At 42.8% G+C, this 17,611-nt stretch overlaps 1 protein-coding gene across 1 annotated transcript; it reads right to left on the reverse strand.

Moving 5' to 3' along the window:
- Window positions 1–8,724: 8,724 nt before the first annotated feature.
- LOC310869259 (proton channel OTOP2-like) lies at window positions 8,725–17,269 on the reverse strand (the record flags this gene model as incomplete). The annotated part of the gene is made up of 9 exons (XM_083779905.1): window positions 8,725–9,054; window positions 10,307–10,570; window positions 11,735–12,043; window positions 13,647–13,731; window positions 14,203–14,380; window positions 14,709–14,848; window positions 15,908–15,966; window positions 16,092–16,228; window positions 16,807–17,269. The coding sequence occupies 9 exons, from the start codon at window positions 17,267–17,269 to the stop codon at window positions 8,884–8,886; spliced, it is 1,806 nt and encodes a 601-aa protein (XP_083636031.1). The 3' UTR covers window positions 8,725–8,883.
- Between the last annotated feature and the right edge of the window lie 342 nt (window positions 17,270–17,611).

Raw genomic sequence — 17,611 nt, forward strand, 5'->3', positions numbered from 1 at the left:
TCAGCCAGTGAGCTCAGAGAGGAAATGCCAAACTCTTGAGAGAGGAATTTCAACAGTAGGGAGAAGTGGAGGAGAGAGGGACAGAGAGAAAGAGGGAGGGAGGGAAGTATGGAAAAGAGAGACTGGGCACTTAATAAACACTCCTCCCCTTCTCTCCTCTTAAAGAGACAAATGCATTGTTTCCTGTGTCACTACTAGTCTGCTGTGGCCAGATTGTTGCCTCCCACAATTTTCAAATAATGCTTCTAATTTATGTAGAATAAGAGATTGTGGAATACTGTTGTCTGGTTATGTGAGACTACTCTAAGCTCTTGGTCAGTGTGAAAAACGGATAACAGTTGTTTACATGAAATCCTCTAATTTTCACTAGAATACATAAATATGAGTGTTGCGGAGAATCCAGTTAATGTTTCACATTATGGAGAAATCTGAAACATTCCCATTCCTAATAAAAAATAATTAAAAGCCAGGCAGGGCTGCATCACCCTGTCAGGATGTAATTATTGCAATAATGACCGGCTCACTGTATATGATCCTATAGGCTACTTAATTGGTACTAATCTAATCTAGCAAACAAGGCAACAAGAAGTCAACACTGGGTGGCGATTTTGAAATGTCTCATCATCACCCAGTACTCATCTGGCACGACTCTGAGTTTCCATTCCTCTTTGTTATTTACCAAGCCTAATTATAATTGATGTATCAGGGGGGGGGGGGGATGTATATAAATCAGTGGGTTTCATCCTTTTTTAATTTCAAGGACCCCCAAAACTCGCAAATATGTGTACGTTCTCATGGCTGTAAAGCCCAAACCGGTCGGATCGGGAGAAAACATTTTTTTTACGGTAAACCACACCAATGCAACTCCTTGCCCAACCCTTTGGTGTGTTTTGGGCTTAAGAGTCCATTTGGAACCCCTTAAGGACCCCTGGGGGTCCCTGGTGGACCCCCGACTTTGAGAACCACTGATATGAAACATGGCTAGCTAAAAGTGAGCAAAGAGGAGAGGACTTTTACAACAGGAGTTTTGAACATTGTGTGTCAAATGGACTCATAATGAGGGCCATCATTACGTAGATAGATTGTGGTCATTTTTACTGAACTGCACAGGCATTCATTGTTTTTACTGTAAATACAGAGCGTAGCGTGTGTGGCAGCTTTCTTTACACTTACAGAGCTCTCTGTTGTTCTGTGACAACTCATGAACAGGAAAGGCACCGGGGTGTGGCCTGCCGATCTAAACAAGAAACCATTGAGTCACACACACACACACACAGACGCACGCATGTAAACGTGCACGCACGTGCACATACACACACACACACACACACACACACACACACACACACACACACACACACACACACACACACACACACACACACAACTATAGTCCCATCTGCTGACCTTAGTGTCACCTTTGACCTGTGTCACATGACCCCAGAGTGACATTATATGACCTTCGACCTCACAGTGTTGTCAGTCACATGTCAGGTATGGAGGAGTGATTTATTTTTACTTACTTTAGTGTTTCCTTTATTTGCCTAGTCCTTGATTGTCACGAATGAATGTTTGTCATGTTGACAGCATGGGGTGGGGGATATGGGGTGGGAAAAGAAAAGAGAAAGGGGGAAAACATACGTTTGTCTTGCTCTTTCTCTTGACGCTGTAAACAAACCCTTTTGTGAAATAAAATATTATTTAAAAAAATACATTATATAGTCTATGGACGTTTAATATGTGTTTAGAGTACTTTTAACAAACATTACCAGGCACCCCTCACTTCACAAGAGTGTGAATTGTTTTAACCACTTAAGCATACTTTGTCATATAGGCCTATAACAAAGAGCACAAATAGACGATTTGCTATTTTCCCTGTTTTTGAAAAGAAAACAAGGAAACATTATGGAAATCTTTAAGTAGCTATATTGTCACTTGAGAGAGTGATGCACAGACTTGTTTTCAGTTGTCTACTCTGTAGTCAATGAGCTGAAAGGGCATATGGGCGAGGTCAGGAACAGTGACATGAATGTACAGTATGTGTCTGTGACTGTGGACAAACTGAAAGACACAGACCATTCTGTTCATGTCCACTCAACACTGACGTGGCTTGTGTCACCAAAGAAGAAAACTGAAAACGAGAGCAGAGCAGCTAGAGAGAGAGAGAGAGAGAGAGAGAGAGAGAGAGAGAGAGAGAGAGCTGCCACTATAACCAAGCACAAATATACAGTGTACCTGTAGACATGAATGGGCATTTTAATGTTACACAGCTGCGGAACAAAAAGAGCTCTACACTTCCTCTTTCTTGAATAAGTGACGTTAGAAAGATATATCACATAGACCCTAGAGGCCATTTTCAACGTTTTAAAATACATTACAATTAGTTGGTGAACATAAGTTCTGGCTCCGCCACTGTTGAATTCATTCAAATTTAACCAAAGTGTATTGCATGATAAGACAAGAAAAGCGGGTCAACAGTGTACAGTTTCGTATGCATGCATGTTTGCTTGCATGCAGGTGCACACACGCACCACCATCACACAGCCAGTATCCAGTCTGCAGTCCAAAATATACACACATCACACACACACTCACACATTCCCGGAAGCATGACCTCAGGTTTGTGTATGGTGACACAGACAGATGTTTGAGTTACTTGAGGAGGAAGAACAACTGGTTGCTGACCTGGTGGGAAAGTGGTAATTTACCTCAGTGGGTTTCAACCTTTTAACTGGGTAGCCCAACCCTGATAATTTTAGGGGGTTGTGACATTGTGACAAGTTTTGTAATTTTTCTTATATGCTTTTTAGGTTTTCTGAGCTCAATTGCACCCCAAAAACCTGAACTTTCAGTAGATTTTCTGTGGTCTGGGGTTTTCTGGCTCAAACAAGTGCTCAGATTTTCCTGTGGAGTGTGATTTAAGACCAGAAAATCCTATGACAATGGAATTTGCCAGCAGATGTCACTGTTTTGAAAACAAGCCTTTTGAGCTGCAATGAAAACAACTCAAAAGGCTTCACAGACACAGAGAAAACCCCAAACCACAGAAAATCCACTGAATGTTTAAAGTTCAGGTTGTTTGGATGTAATTGAGGTCATAAAAGAAAAACGAATTAAAATAAATGAAAATTAATGTCACCTGAATGAAACCTTTAAGCACTTGGAATGTAGGAGTTGAGGCATTACATTTTGTTTGACTCGGTTCCACAGATAAATATTCTGAAAATAGCGGATCTACAAGCCCACAATGCCTCGCAACATGAGACGTTGTGAGCTTGTAGATCAGATACAATATTGACTCTCATTATTTGATCTACAATACTGCATTTTTGTATAATGTATTCAAAAAAGCAACATGAAATACCCTTGTGGTATACTGTGGTGTACTGTACCATGCATTGCACAGCTCATGCAAAAAAGGCAATTGAAAGTGTTTTACATAAGTGGAAATTGAAAGACACATTTAAAAGCATAATGACATAGGGAAATAAAACTAATAACATGGGCATCGATAAAGGTCATCTTTTGATCATACGTTTATCCATTGTATTGTCAGGAACAGACATCCACTGTACCATTCATTAGAGAAAAACATCTCTGTATATCAAAGAATGTGTTTTAACTAACTAAACATAATGCACTTTGCCACACGCACACGACCAAACACATGCACGGACGCACACACACACACTCTACCTAAAACTACTGGACTATACAAGATTCTGACAGCAACATGTGGCCAGTTCTTTCCCATCGTGCCTGTGCCGAGGCCATGAAGAACGTCATTCTGTACTTGGCAGTGGAACGGGCCATGGAAAAGGGTTTAATAACATCCCTAGGTAATTGTGTCATCTGTAATAATAATTTCCTGGCATAGGAAGTAGGCACAGTTCATCGGCATTACTTCTGATCATGTGACAGGACACATGACTTCACGCTGTGCTTCCTGGCTGGTTTACTGGTCAACCAAAAACATAAATGAACTTCAAAGTAATAATCAATTGACAAGGCAACTTAATCTCCATTACACAGCCACCATTACAGTACAGTCACTATGGACATCTCGCACGCGCACACACACACACACACACACACACACACACACACACACACACACACACACACACACACACACACACACACACACACACACACACACACACACACACACACACACACGTAAGCTACACTTAAACTTTGAGTTTTTCTTTTTTCCACACCATCTCAGGGGAAAATAATACTATAGTTTGAAAACTATAGTTACTGGATTTGTATTGTTAATGCAAAACCTTTATTCTATACATGAGCTATTAAAAAACAGCCAATCTACAAGCTGGTATCTGGTATTTTCCAAAAGATTTCTTGAAATATCTTACAAAAAAAACAGTACATCTACTTGCTCTACTTTAAGTGCATTTAGCTGCCAATACTTTTGTAGGCCTACTTTAGTTACATGTTAACAGTCCTTTTACTTGTATCAGTGTTTCTACAATGTGGTACTGCTACTTTGAGTCTTGGCTATACAGTATGGACATCTTCAGTTATGTCTGTCCCTCTCATCAGTCGCACTTTGTGACTGAACCACATGCTCACACACACCCCCCACAGGCACCCACACACACTACACACTCCATCTATGGATGGCTTCATGACGTTTCAGACATAATGGTGATAATTTAGCAATGCCATCACATGGCTGGCGTGCAGTGCAGTCAGTCCTGCGGGCCAGACGTCTGTCATTGAAAAGCGTAGCGGCGGCGGCCGGGGTTTCCCTGCTCTAACAGACTAAGGGTTTGTTATAATTTGACAGGACTGTAGGCCTGTTACGAGCCAAACGTTAATGACCTCAGTAATTGTTGTTGCACCGAGCGTGAACTGGGGGTCAGGCTGAAATCAAACCACACGTTCAATGTTAATCGAGCTAAAGACACACAGACAGACACACACACACACACACACACACACACACACACACACACACACACACACACACACACACACACACACACACAAAACTAATAAACAAAACAAATGCCCAGCTGCCAGTCCAACACACACGCACAGGTCATACGCACACACCCATCCATGCACGCACGCAAGTACGCACACACGCACGTACAGACTACCAACACTTTTAGGGGCTTATTTTGGGATCTAGTGATGACAAGAAGGAGACAGCATGAGTTCAACCAGGTTGAACTGCTTGAACTCTTGTTGTGTTGTCAGAAAGCAACCCAGACTCGCTGACACAGTGCAGCCTCTTAGATCAGATAAAATGTGACAAGTGACAAATAACTGATACCCGAGTGGAAATTGGGCCACTATTGAGCCGGCAAGAGCATCATATACTTGTTACATACATGAAGATATAGAAATATATAAAGTATAAGGTTCTCCACTGAAATGACTGGATGATTTTATCCCCTTAAATGGCGAATTCCATCCTAGAAGGCTTTTTTTCCTTTATTTGTAGTTGTTACGTCACCACCAAAGAGGTAGGTGTTATTTTGTGCAAAAGCGCATTATTGGCTATTTCCCCTAATATAAGCCCTCAATGAATTGAATTGCATTGAATTGGGCATTGGGGTGTTGTGCTAATTCGCTCAAATAATTATTTATTTTGTATATATCCTCTCTTCATAATGTAAATAGTATCCCAAGCGGCACACTTTACTACTTCTTTACTTACACACTTTACTACTTCTTTCGATGGAAATAAGCAAATTAGCACAAAAACCCAACCCCCATTGAGAGCTTAATATTAGGGGAAATAATGCACTTTTGCACAAAATAACACCTGGACCTCTTTGGTGGGGACTACAACACTACTACTACAACTAGAAATAAGGTAAGGAAGCCTCACACCAAGCACTATAACAGCTAACTATAACTCCACTCCTCTATAACGAAGACGATGTTGAAATATATAGTTGTAGATATTATATAGTTATACTCTATATTGTGTTGACCAGGGACACCTGCCGGGGTCTGTACTTGGCCACCTCCTTTGCATCCCTTTATACTGTACCTAATCTTTTTGCCTGACAATAGCCGATAATTGATGGTTCATGATGTGGTTAAAATAATTAGTCACTGATGTTTAGTAGAGCAACTGTGAACAGATTTCCCAGGCATGGTTCTCTCACAGGCAGCCAGAGGTTTATTTAGTCAGCCAATGGCATTCAGAGTAGACGCACACAGTTGTACTACTATCTATGTATCATCATCATCATCACATGCATTATTGAAATTCAGGAATTTCTCGTGGCTGAATGCATTTCCTTGTTTGTAAAAAAAAAAAAGTCGCTTCATTTCAATAACTGATGGTCAAAGTGGAACGTTGCATGCATATTCATTTTAACGGTAGCCCGCCACTGGTGGTGGTACTGTACAGTGTCTTTCTACTGTACATTTTGTAAAAAAAAATATGATCATGACATGTGCACATGAGGTAGTAGTAAAGGAGTTGAAGGATTGCATGCTGTAGTTGAACGGTTGCATCATCTCCTAGTGCTCCTGCTCTGCTGGGACGGTTGACCATGGCTCATTCATTACATATTCCACTACTTAGAAATTCCACTTCTTTTTGCTGTGAGTCACAGCATGCACGTACACACACACACACACATGCACATGCACGCACGCGCACATGCACAAGCACGCACGCACACATTTGAATTATTTTATTTGGATCTGCACAAGAGGCGCAATACAATAGATCCAAACATTGTTCAGAAGAAGGTTACATTAGATGGTGACCGTCCAACTAACCAGCTGCACATGCTTAACACACAGAGGAAAAAAGATAGCACATTGATGACACTTTGTCACACACACACACACACACGCACATGCGCATGCGCACACGCACACGCACACACACACACACACACACACACACACACACACACACACACACACACACACACACACACACACACACACACACACACACACAGACAACTGTCTCCGTCTGTCATAATCTTGAAAGTTTTATTTCAAAAAATATTTCTTCCAGGTGGCCATAGTACAATACAGTGCACGCCACTAATGAAGGCACAAATAACTGCAAATAAAACTTAATAGTAGGATTACTATAACTAATAATAATAAAAAAAACAATCAACATTGTAGTAATTTACGTAAGGACGCCTCCTGGTCGAGGTCTTTTTCCCCAGACACGTCCAGCTGGGAGGAGGCCACGGGGTAGACCGGGGGACCAGTGGGGCAAAGGAATTTGTACTCTAGTGATAAAAATTTGGGAGGTCCGGGCACTCGAGTTAAAAGAGGGACCAGCATGTTCTGTCCTCTTCATCAGGGGTCAATAATCATCTTTTAGCTCTGATGAAGAGTGAAGAAGACCAAACATGTTCCCTCTTTTAACTCGAGTGCCCAATCTAATGTCTTATCCCATCTGATCCACGAGTACCTTTTACTATTTGAACTTTATTTAGCACCTGGTTGCCTTGTTCTCTCTGCTTAAAAGAAACTCAAAAGTACATTTTTTTTTTCTTTTTACCCTATTTAAACTTTGGCTATTTGGAAATGGCCGATCTACAAGCTCACAACGCATGGCATCGTGGAACGTTGCGCTGCTATTACGAGTACTTTTACTTTTTATTTACCGTAGTACTTTTACTCAAGTCAATTTTGAATATCAGACTTTTTTACTTGTAACAAGAGTGTTTCAACGTTGCAGTATTGTTTTACTTAAGTAAAAACATTTAGTACTTTTTCCACCACTGCCAAGGAGGACCAGGTTGGAACCTTAGAGTATACATGAATAGAGATGGCATCCGAGTTCTCCTTCCATCCACTTGCATTAAGTTGGTCAAAAGTGCATGAGGCGATTTCACTCCTCCTTCCGGGTAGGAACAGAGTGCATTCTGGGATGGATTTCAATAATGATTGGGCCCAAACACATAAACGCGCTGCCGCTGAACGCGCACGAACACGCACGAGCGTGCGTCCGTCGTGAACGTGCACAATGATAGTCAACGGACCAGCGCGTTCATGAGTTTGGGCCCACGCTGCAATACCAAATTCGGCCACTATGTCCATTTCGCCTCAGGGTTTCCTCTGGGTGCCGTCTCTATTCATATATACTCTAAGGTTGGAACGCCTCGGGATCCCCCAGTCAGAGCTGTCTAATGTGGACCAGGGAAACGGACGTCTGTTCTCCCCCTGTTGGAACTGACACATCCGATCCACAACCAGACTTTGGATGAAGCACTTTGAAGATGGATAGATGTACGGTATATATCTTCAAAAGAAATATGACTTTATATAAAATGGCCTTCTATAGAGCACCGAAGTCTTACGCAATGTAGGTATCCTACCCGGTTGTCACGTGTTCTTCCCTCCATTCTGAATTCCCATAGAGGTGTTAAATATTGTGTCATATACTGTAACTGTGTTCCAAAAATAACCAAATGGAACCGTGGCTTGACTCATATGGATATGAAGCATCAACTGACGGCGGAAAAAAACACTAAAGTTACCGCAGCCGAATTATTTACATTTTCGCCAGAAGACTGTTTCAAATCTGAGTCACAGTTTCTCAGGGAAACTGTTGCAGTTTTTACTGTACAAGCCGTTTGTACTTGTAACATTTTAACTCCAATAATATTTGCTTTTGGGGGACTCTTAACAACATTATTTTGAGATGTCCTTGACATTAAAATGTTTGACTATCGTAAACGATACAGAGCCACAGTTTGTTTATTTTTGGAAACAATTCTTATACGAGACGAAGATGACCCAATGTTATTCTCCAACTAGAGAAATGACGTCCGTGACCCAGGGGATGAGCGAGTGGCATTAGGACCTCTGCACTCTGTAATGTCATACCCATGAGTTCTACATTTACTGCACCTGCAGCTTTTACGAGGTTAGATACACTTCAAAGAGACTGGCCACCGAATGCATGCGATAGAAGATTCCAAAAGGAAGTCCAATGTTGACAACTGCTGCCCACATGGAGAATTGGTAGAAACCTGTTTCGAGGTAGTGGTCAAACTGGGGACGAGCTCCAAAGGCAGGCATGATCCAGAGCTGTTGATCAAAACAAATGACATTTGCTTTATGCCATGTATAGCCCTTGTCATTTTGATCATTGTACATGAATGAATTTAACGCATTAAGACTGGGAAAGCATCTGTGTCGTTTTAGATTTTAGCCCTACTTTGGGGTCCACTAATCCATTATTTTATACTTTGGCAATAAAAAAAAATGCAGATATGCAAGCTCATATGAGCTTGTGGATCTGTTATTTTTGAGAAATCCTAAAACTTTCAGACCATACGACGTGTGGGTACGTCATAAGCAATCCAACCAACGGGTGCTAGGACGTGTGTACACACGTCCTAGCGGTAAACAGGGACGTGTGTACACACGTCCTAGCGGTAAACAGGGACGTGTGTACACACGTCCTAGCGGTAAACAGGGACGTGTGTACACATGTCCTAGCGGTGAACAGGACTGTGTACACACGTCCTAGCGGTGAACAGGACTGTGTACACACGTCCTAGCGGTGAACAGGACTGTGTACACACGTCCTAGCGGTAAACAGGGACGTGTGTACACACGTCCTAGCGGTGAACAGGACTGTGTACACACGTCCTAGCGGTGAACAGGACTGTGTACACACGTCCTAGCGGTGAACAGGACTGTGTACACACGTCCTAGCGGTAAACAGGGACGTGTGTACACACGTCCTAGCGGTGAACAGGACTGTGTACACACGTCCTAGCGGTGAACAGGACTGTGTACACACGTCCTAGCGGTAAACAGGGACGTGTGTACACACGTCCTAGCGCATTTTCAATGATATCAAACGAGAGAAGAATATTCAGATTATTTTTCTTATTTTTTTTTGTTGGCCTCCAAGGACACCATACTATTCACTCTTCGTTCATCCGCGCTGCCGTTCACTTCCCTGTTTACGGCTGCAGAAAGAATGCCTCGTATCTGCTAATCTAGTGCGCTCTCCGTGGTTTTGATCAGATGGATATACTAAGCTCTTCATTTCTGACTTCTGACCTGCCTCTCGTTCAAAATATGAACGTGTGGGACCATCGAGCGATATTATTGAAACGAGAGAAAGGTAAGCAAACAAAATATGTTTTCCGGAACCGAAGGTGGGGGCTTTACAGAGTAAAAGCGGCCATATCTTCCAGGCACCCCAATTTATTTTTATTTATTTTTTATTTATTTTTTAATCTATTTTGAAGGAATCCCGGCGACATGTGAACATTTTTAATTGAAATATTTGCTTCTGGGGGACTCTGGAACAAAAAGTACTCACAATAACATTGGCGAACAGCAGGAAGGCGCAGACCTCCTTCAGTACTCTTCTGTTCCAGGTCAGCCTGGGTTGGTATTTAGGGGTGATGTGTATAGCTGTGCTGGTCCCGGTGTCGATCTCTGAAGCTTCCAGATCAGCAGCGCTCTTTAGCTCCCCATTGGGGCAGGCATATGGGTTGGCTAGCACGTTGCTAACTGGATGGTGTGGCTCGTGATAGGGCAAACGTTGGATGCCTTCGATTATGAACATGTTCTGCAGGATGACCTGGATCAGTGGTGGAAAAAAAGTACTCACGTTCTTTACTTAAAGGTATATTCAGTGATTTCACTTAATTCAAATATCACTTATTTTTTTGTTTTGTTGTGATAATCCTCCCTACTATAGAGTGTGCTGGCCATATAAGGAGTTCCTCCCTGTCCCCAGTTAACCCCTGGGGGTCAAAAAACCTTAGGTTTCGTTTTTGACTCTCTATCCTGATTGGACGAAAGGCTGGGTCCCACAGCCAAAAACGAAACCTAAGGTTTTTTGAGTGAAATCACTGAATATACCTTTAATTAAAGGAGAAATCCAGACCAAAACACAATCAGCCTATAATCCTGTCCCAACATACATGTTGGCCTTGGCTTGAATTGTTCTCCATTTCCCCCTCCCCTCCCACAGTAAAATGCAGTTAGAATGGAACTAGTTGTTTTCATTCTAATGCGGGTATTTTAGTAGCAGTCCAAACCTTTTTTTTCGAGTAAAGGTATTGGCATCAATAGTCATTATGTAGAAAGTGTAATTTCAAGTTTGCAAATGGAAAAAATAACACACACACACACACACACACACACACACACACACACACACGTGTGGACTTCAGAAACCACTCTTCAGGTGACATCGTTAGGCAGATTCTTTTTTTTAAATCACGATTTTTTTGTTTTAATAGTTAGTTTCTATTAGACTTGGATGCACCGTCGATGATGTCACTGGAAGACGGGTTTCTGAACACTGCCCATAGTCCTTCTAATGAGGACACGGACAGAGTAGATTTATTTCTTTGCTATTTTATCATGAACATTAGTGAGGATCAATATGAAGATAGGTTGAAAGGGGGTGAAGTCATAATTTAACCCAGTGGTTCCCAAACGTTTTAGCCTGTGGCACAAAAGAGAGATTAGACGTTTGCCCGGGGACCCAAACTAGTGAAAATAGTCGATCTACAAGCTCACACCGCACCGCTTCACACCACGTTGTGAGCGTCTAGATCGGCTATTTTCACACCTTCTTAAACATCTGCTTTCAAATTTATGGAATTTCTTAGATTTTTCTTTGATTTTCTGATATAGGGACCCAAAAAGAATTGTCCGTGAGTGACCCACAGATTGGGTAACGGACCCCCAGAGTTTGGGGAAACAGTGCTTTTAATGACTTTCCATCACTGACCTGCAGCACGGTCAGTGCGGCCCAGGCCAGGTTGAGGCCGTTCAGGCGGCCCTTGGCTCCCGTCCCAATCTCGGCCACGATGGTGAAGTAGCTGACGGTGAACTGGCCTATGGAGGAGCCCAGCAGCAGGCCCACGTCCAGGCTGCGCGTGGGGTTCTTCCCCGACGCGTGCTCCTGCTGGTGCAGCATGTGGATGGCCACGCCCACCATGGTCAGCGCCGACATCAGGATGACCGTCACGATGTTCATCACAAAGTGCATCATGAGCGCGTGCTCCCGCCGGCCGACGTCCTTCTGGTCCATCTCCACCTGGTCCCCACGATCACAACGCCATGAGGGAGGGTATAGTTCCAGAAACCTATACTGTGACTTCATCCACCTCTCTCTGATTACATGGCATATTCTTTTTTTTTTAAGATATTTTTTGCGGCTTACGCCTTTTATTGGTTTTTTTAAGGGACAGACAGTAGGCTGACAGGAAACGGGAGAGAGATGGGGGATGACATGCAGTAAAGGCTGTGTAGGGCTCGGGAGTCGAACCCGCGGCACACTGCGACTGGATTACCAGTCGGGTGCCCAGACGGTTACGCCACCGCTTGGGCCTACATGGCATATTCTAAAAACCCACTCCCTGTCTGGAAAATCCTTCATTGCTTGGACTCTGATAATGATTCATTTTGGGTACTTAAAACTGTATTTGTGCCACGTACAAATGTACTCATACCCCCCAGCTATGGGACGTTATCTGTCAGCTATCTAAGCCCCCCCCCCCCCCCCCCCCGTACACTCCATGTATGTAATGGTTGAGCCCCACGGCAGCTTTTGGCATTGATCCGGTTGCTATGGCAACGTCCCGTCACTTCCAGCTATGGGACGTAAAAGTCTGACCAGCAACAGGATTTTCAAATTTTGGAGAGCTGTCCTGGGTGCATCTTCTGCCATCCAAAATTTGGATCTAATTTGTGACTTTGTACCGCGTTCCTCCCGACAATTCTGACGACAGGTAAGCAGTGTGTGCTAGCACTGATAATAGCAGAGTGTGTGTGCTGAGTGTGTGTGGGGTGGGGGGGGGGGGGCAGGCAAAATCCTTTTCTTAAAGTGGACGCGGACGGCGGCACAGCTTACCTTCATAAAGGCTAATGCTATTTAATGCTAGTTGGCATAGAAAGTATTACGGTATTTTTCTCTAAAAGTATTTTCATCTTAAGGCTTATCATACATTATACTAAATATTTTTAATAAAACATATTCCTGCTAAGGCTACTTCTAAACTATACAACTAAAATAATTTTATAACTATTTTGGGTAAATGACATGGGGCTTTGAATGCCTGGTTTTATGACTGAGTACTTTTTGTAATCGGATTACTTCCTAGGGGTATTTTCACATTCTGGCGTTGTCCAGTGGTCCTTTCCATTGCGTGTTCAAGTCCTGTTCATGACGACCTTTGCTGCATGTGTCTCCCCTTCTCCCTCTCCCCCTAAGTATTCACTTGATTCTATCAATAAAGGCAGAAAAGCCTCAAACAAATCTTTAAAAAAAAAGACATGTGAATCCCAAGACCAAAACCACTTTCAAAGAGCATGTACGGGCGACTGCAATTCGAAACTGGCCCCAGTAAAAAAAGTCCCCCCTCCCCCTTTATTCCATACCATATGTACATTCCATATGTACAGTACTGTACACGTTTTGCTTTTTAAAAACACTGTATATATAATGATTTCTTCTTTCTTTTTTTGCATTTTAGTGTAACTATTCTGATGAACTGAAAATGGAGGACAATGATGTAAACAAGTCTTAGTGCTTTTTTCTGGTTTTATCCTCGTAGCAGTTTTTGTATTGACCTGTACTTTCGTTATTGAAATTCTACCAAATTCTACAAACTGTGAATACAATTCTCAATGAATATCACCTCGTACACCACGAAGGTCGCCAAGCCTGCGATCACCAGGAGGATCCCTGCTATGGGCCCGAAGAAGATGTCCTTGCCGTGGAACCTAGTGTTGAATTCGACAGCAAAAATTAGATTTTGTTTTAGTCGTAGTCTTTTGAATAAAATTCCATTTCGTTTTTAGTGATATTTTGTGTCAGAGAATCACCGTGTTTACTTATTTATATCCATATTCATGCATTTTTCCCTTAAAAAAACTTTACTATCCACATGTTTCACACAGATTTAATTTCTTTGCTAAATAGTTACATGCTGCGACAATCACTGGTCTTGTAGATCTGCTATTTTCAGAGCACATAAAATGACTTGTTCTTTTAGTTCTATATGATCTCTTCTCCAGTAGTCCCTCCCTAACATTTTAGTCTAGTTTATTTGTCTAGTCGAAATTGTCAATAGATTCAGTTTTAGTCACCATGGCCTAGATTTTATTTCGTTCCTATTTCGGTTTACCTCAGTGAAAAAAGGTAGTCGACGAACAATCTTCGTCATAGTTTCAGTTGACAAAATCAACACTGACCGGATGTGGTGAGGGGCGTGTTGCTCCGTGAGGCGTCCGACGTTCTTCCACATGACGTAGGCCATGGCGGACGCAAACAGGCTGTACTCGATGTTGAAGGGGTACAGGTAGTAGTAGGCCTGCTTGATGGTCTTACACGCGTTGTGGCTGCAGTTGCACTCGTCTTCTCCGAAGCTCACTAAACAAAATGTGACAAGTGCGAGGGACATGTGTTAGGTCGCGGTCGGTTTGCAGTTTTGTTGCTTTAAGCCAGTGGTTCTCAAATGTATTCATCTGAAAATATTTTGTGCCCCACACAAGATTTGTTTTTGTTAGAATGTTTCAAAAATGATTCCAAATTGCTAAAATTCTTTTCATGATGAAAAACTAAACAAAAACACAAGCTCACAACGCTTTGCACTGCAACCTGTTGTGAACTTGTCAAATAGTCAATGTAATAATATACCGTTAAAAGTGGTTAAACTGATTTAACCACTTTGAGAACCACTGATTTATTACCTACGTACCTGTCTCGATGATACGTTTTCGTAGAGTGACGTTATTTGTATTCTTAAAGTCCGGAAAACCCGTTTGGTGTATGGACTCCTCTGTGACAGCGCTCATCCACAGGATTAAGTTAGTAGACAGCACCAGCATCAACCCACAGCTAAGAGAGGCAAGAGTTGGCAACAATGAGCGGGAAAATGACAGGCAATGATCCCTTAAAACTGTGCCTGTGACCCCTAGGAGGTCCTCAGAGTTACTACAGTTTAGTACAACGCCACCCACTGTGAGCTTGTAGATCTACAGTTTTCGGCAAAGACGTTTGATGTAGAGGGGAATAAAAGCAGACCAAGTGCAGAGTGAAAGGTCAAATTTACTTATTTAAGTATTGCTAGTTTAAGTGGTGAAATGTACACATGAAAATACACATTAACATGAATACAACATACACTGATGATATACTAGGCTCCCTTCCTTTTTTCCCCTCGATGCCAAATCTCTGCACCGACAACAGCCAATTTACAAGCTCGCAAGTATTTTCATGTCATGTTCGAGCCACCATGTCATCATCATACATCAGCCAATCAAATAATCACATCCTGTGCTAAAAACACACCTACACACAAAGCTGTGCAAACCTACTAGGTTGGGTGCTGATCAAAAAGCGGTAACAATGTAAGAATAAAAATAGTCTGCATAGACCACAATAAACCTTCTGTCTGAAGAAGAGCCCTGGTCGGCTCGAAACGTTACCACAGTAAACCTTTACACCCGGGAGCATCAATCGGTGTGCGCCTGTGCGGACTCTTTTTATTCATTCAGTCATTTTGTAGGAAAAAACATTTGCACACCTAGAAATCAGGCGTATGCACAGGTGCGTAGGCCAGTGGACATCAATGAAAGGAATAGAATACACACGCACACTGTGTATTTGCTCGGTACATGAGACATTTATTAATTTATTTATTAATGATGCAACGTTTCGGTCCCTCCTGAAGAAGGTCCGGAGGGACCGAGACGTTGCATTATTAAAAAGAAAATACTCATGTGCCGAGCAAATACACAGTGTGCGGGTGTATTCTATTCCTTTCATATTCTGTCATTTTAAAACTTGGCATATGCCACAGATTCAAAGTTTATCAGATGTCGTAGGCAACTAGGCATGTTTAACAGGATAGTGAATCATGCGATAAAGGGAAATCCATTATGGCTATAGTTTTACCGTGTTAGGTTCCATTGCAGCTCCACACAGTCTTTGGCATGGAACCACAGGAAGTATGTCTGAAAGGAAAGGAATAAATAATTCTAACAACTTATATCATTATCTTGTATCACACAAATTTATTTGTTTTCCATTCCATTCCATTCAATCCTTGCGTTCCTATGCGTTTGGTATATTTATCTACCTGGACAAAAACGAACACAATTTGCACCACAGGAAACACCACCTTGACCGCAGACTCACAATGGAGGTAGCCGACGTAGTTGGCAATCTTAAAAATGTCCATTACGAGACTGAGTACGCCAAATGCCACGAGTCCCCCTGGAAAGAAAAAAATATGGACTAAGGCAATGTTAAATAACATGCTGAATGGTCATGAATCCCAAATAGACCACCACCAAAGGCTTTCCTATTAATCTACTGAAGTTTTTTTTAACCTGAACTGGAAAACAAACAAAACCATCGTAACATAATTTTCATCCCTCTTTAGTACTTTTACATTTCCAATGGCCTATAATATCATATGCACACAGAATAACTCTTCCTATGGTGTTACCGATGATACTAATTAAGGCTCTGTTCCATTTAGTGTGCAGCGGTTGTCAAACCTTTTAATTTCAAGGACCCCCATAACTATGAGAGTGTACAAACGGACCTGTACACTCTCAGAGTTACACACCTGTATACGGGGCCATTTGGAACCCACTCAAGTACACTTCGAGTAAGTTCGAGACCTACTGGTGTAGCAGTGTTTCCAGTGAGCCAACACGCACAACAGAAGCAGCACCCTGACTCTGTTTGACCAGATTGGTATCATCGGTAAGACCCGTGAAGGAAGTAGGGAGGGGGCCCAATTAAGTTCCTTCCAAAATGGCGTGTATGCACAGAGAGCACATTACCCCTGAGCCACACAGGTCCCGCGTGGCCGTCCTTGAACAGAACAGCCTTGTACTTCTGAGACGTGTTAACGGTGTAATAGACCATCCAGGCGCCGGACACGATCATCAGGATGATGAGGTAGATCTGCAGGTCCGCGGAGCTGAAGGAGGTGGTGCTGTAGGCGGTGCCGCTGACCAGGGCCGAGCCCAGGATCAGGGTGTTGACGGCGATGATGCCGGACATCAGCCGGCCCAGGTTTCTGCACTGCTCCGTCACGCATCCGGAGGACAGGTCCACGGTGGGTTCGACCGGCGGTGTCGCGGCGCTCGCCGCCACCGGTCCTCCGCCTGCCACGCCGTCGGTGTCACCGGACAGGCGTTCTTTGTCCCACGGCTCCTGCAGGTCTTGGGCCATCTTCCTGCATGGTTCACACAGAACGTCGGGGGTCAAGCAGTCGCATGGGTATCCCGTGTTCAAACACATGATGTCTGGCCTAGCTGCTGCTGTGAGATCCTTTACACACACACACACACACACAAGGATTTTTGATCTTTGTGCCGTTTCTGGCTCCATTTAAAGGGACGGAGGGATCGTCAGCCCCACCCACGTTTACCAATGTCAATAACGTGTTATTACCACACACAGTGTGTTTTGCACAAAATAGCCATGCAAAGTTCAAGATAATTTATTTTTCCCGGAAGCTCATTCTTACATTTCCATACCATTTTAAACAACACATTGCTCACCTATTTCAACAGATAATATTATTCAGACACTTGTGGAAAATCCCCAGACCCGATAGGGTAATATCTCTGTGCTAAGATA

Source organism: Protomyctophum parallelum (assembly GCF_964188405.1).
Source record: "Protomyctophum parallelum genome assembly, chromosome: 13".
In the NCBI taxonomy this organism is placed as follows: Eukaryota; Metazoa; Chordata; class Actinopteri; order Myctophiformes; family Myctophidae; genus Protomyctophum; species Protomyctophum parallelum.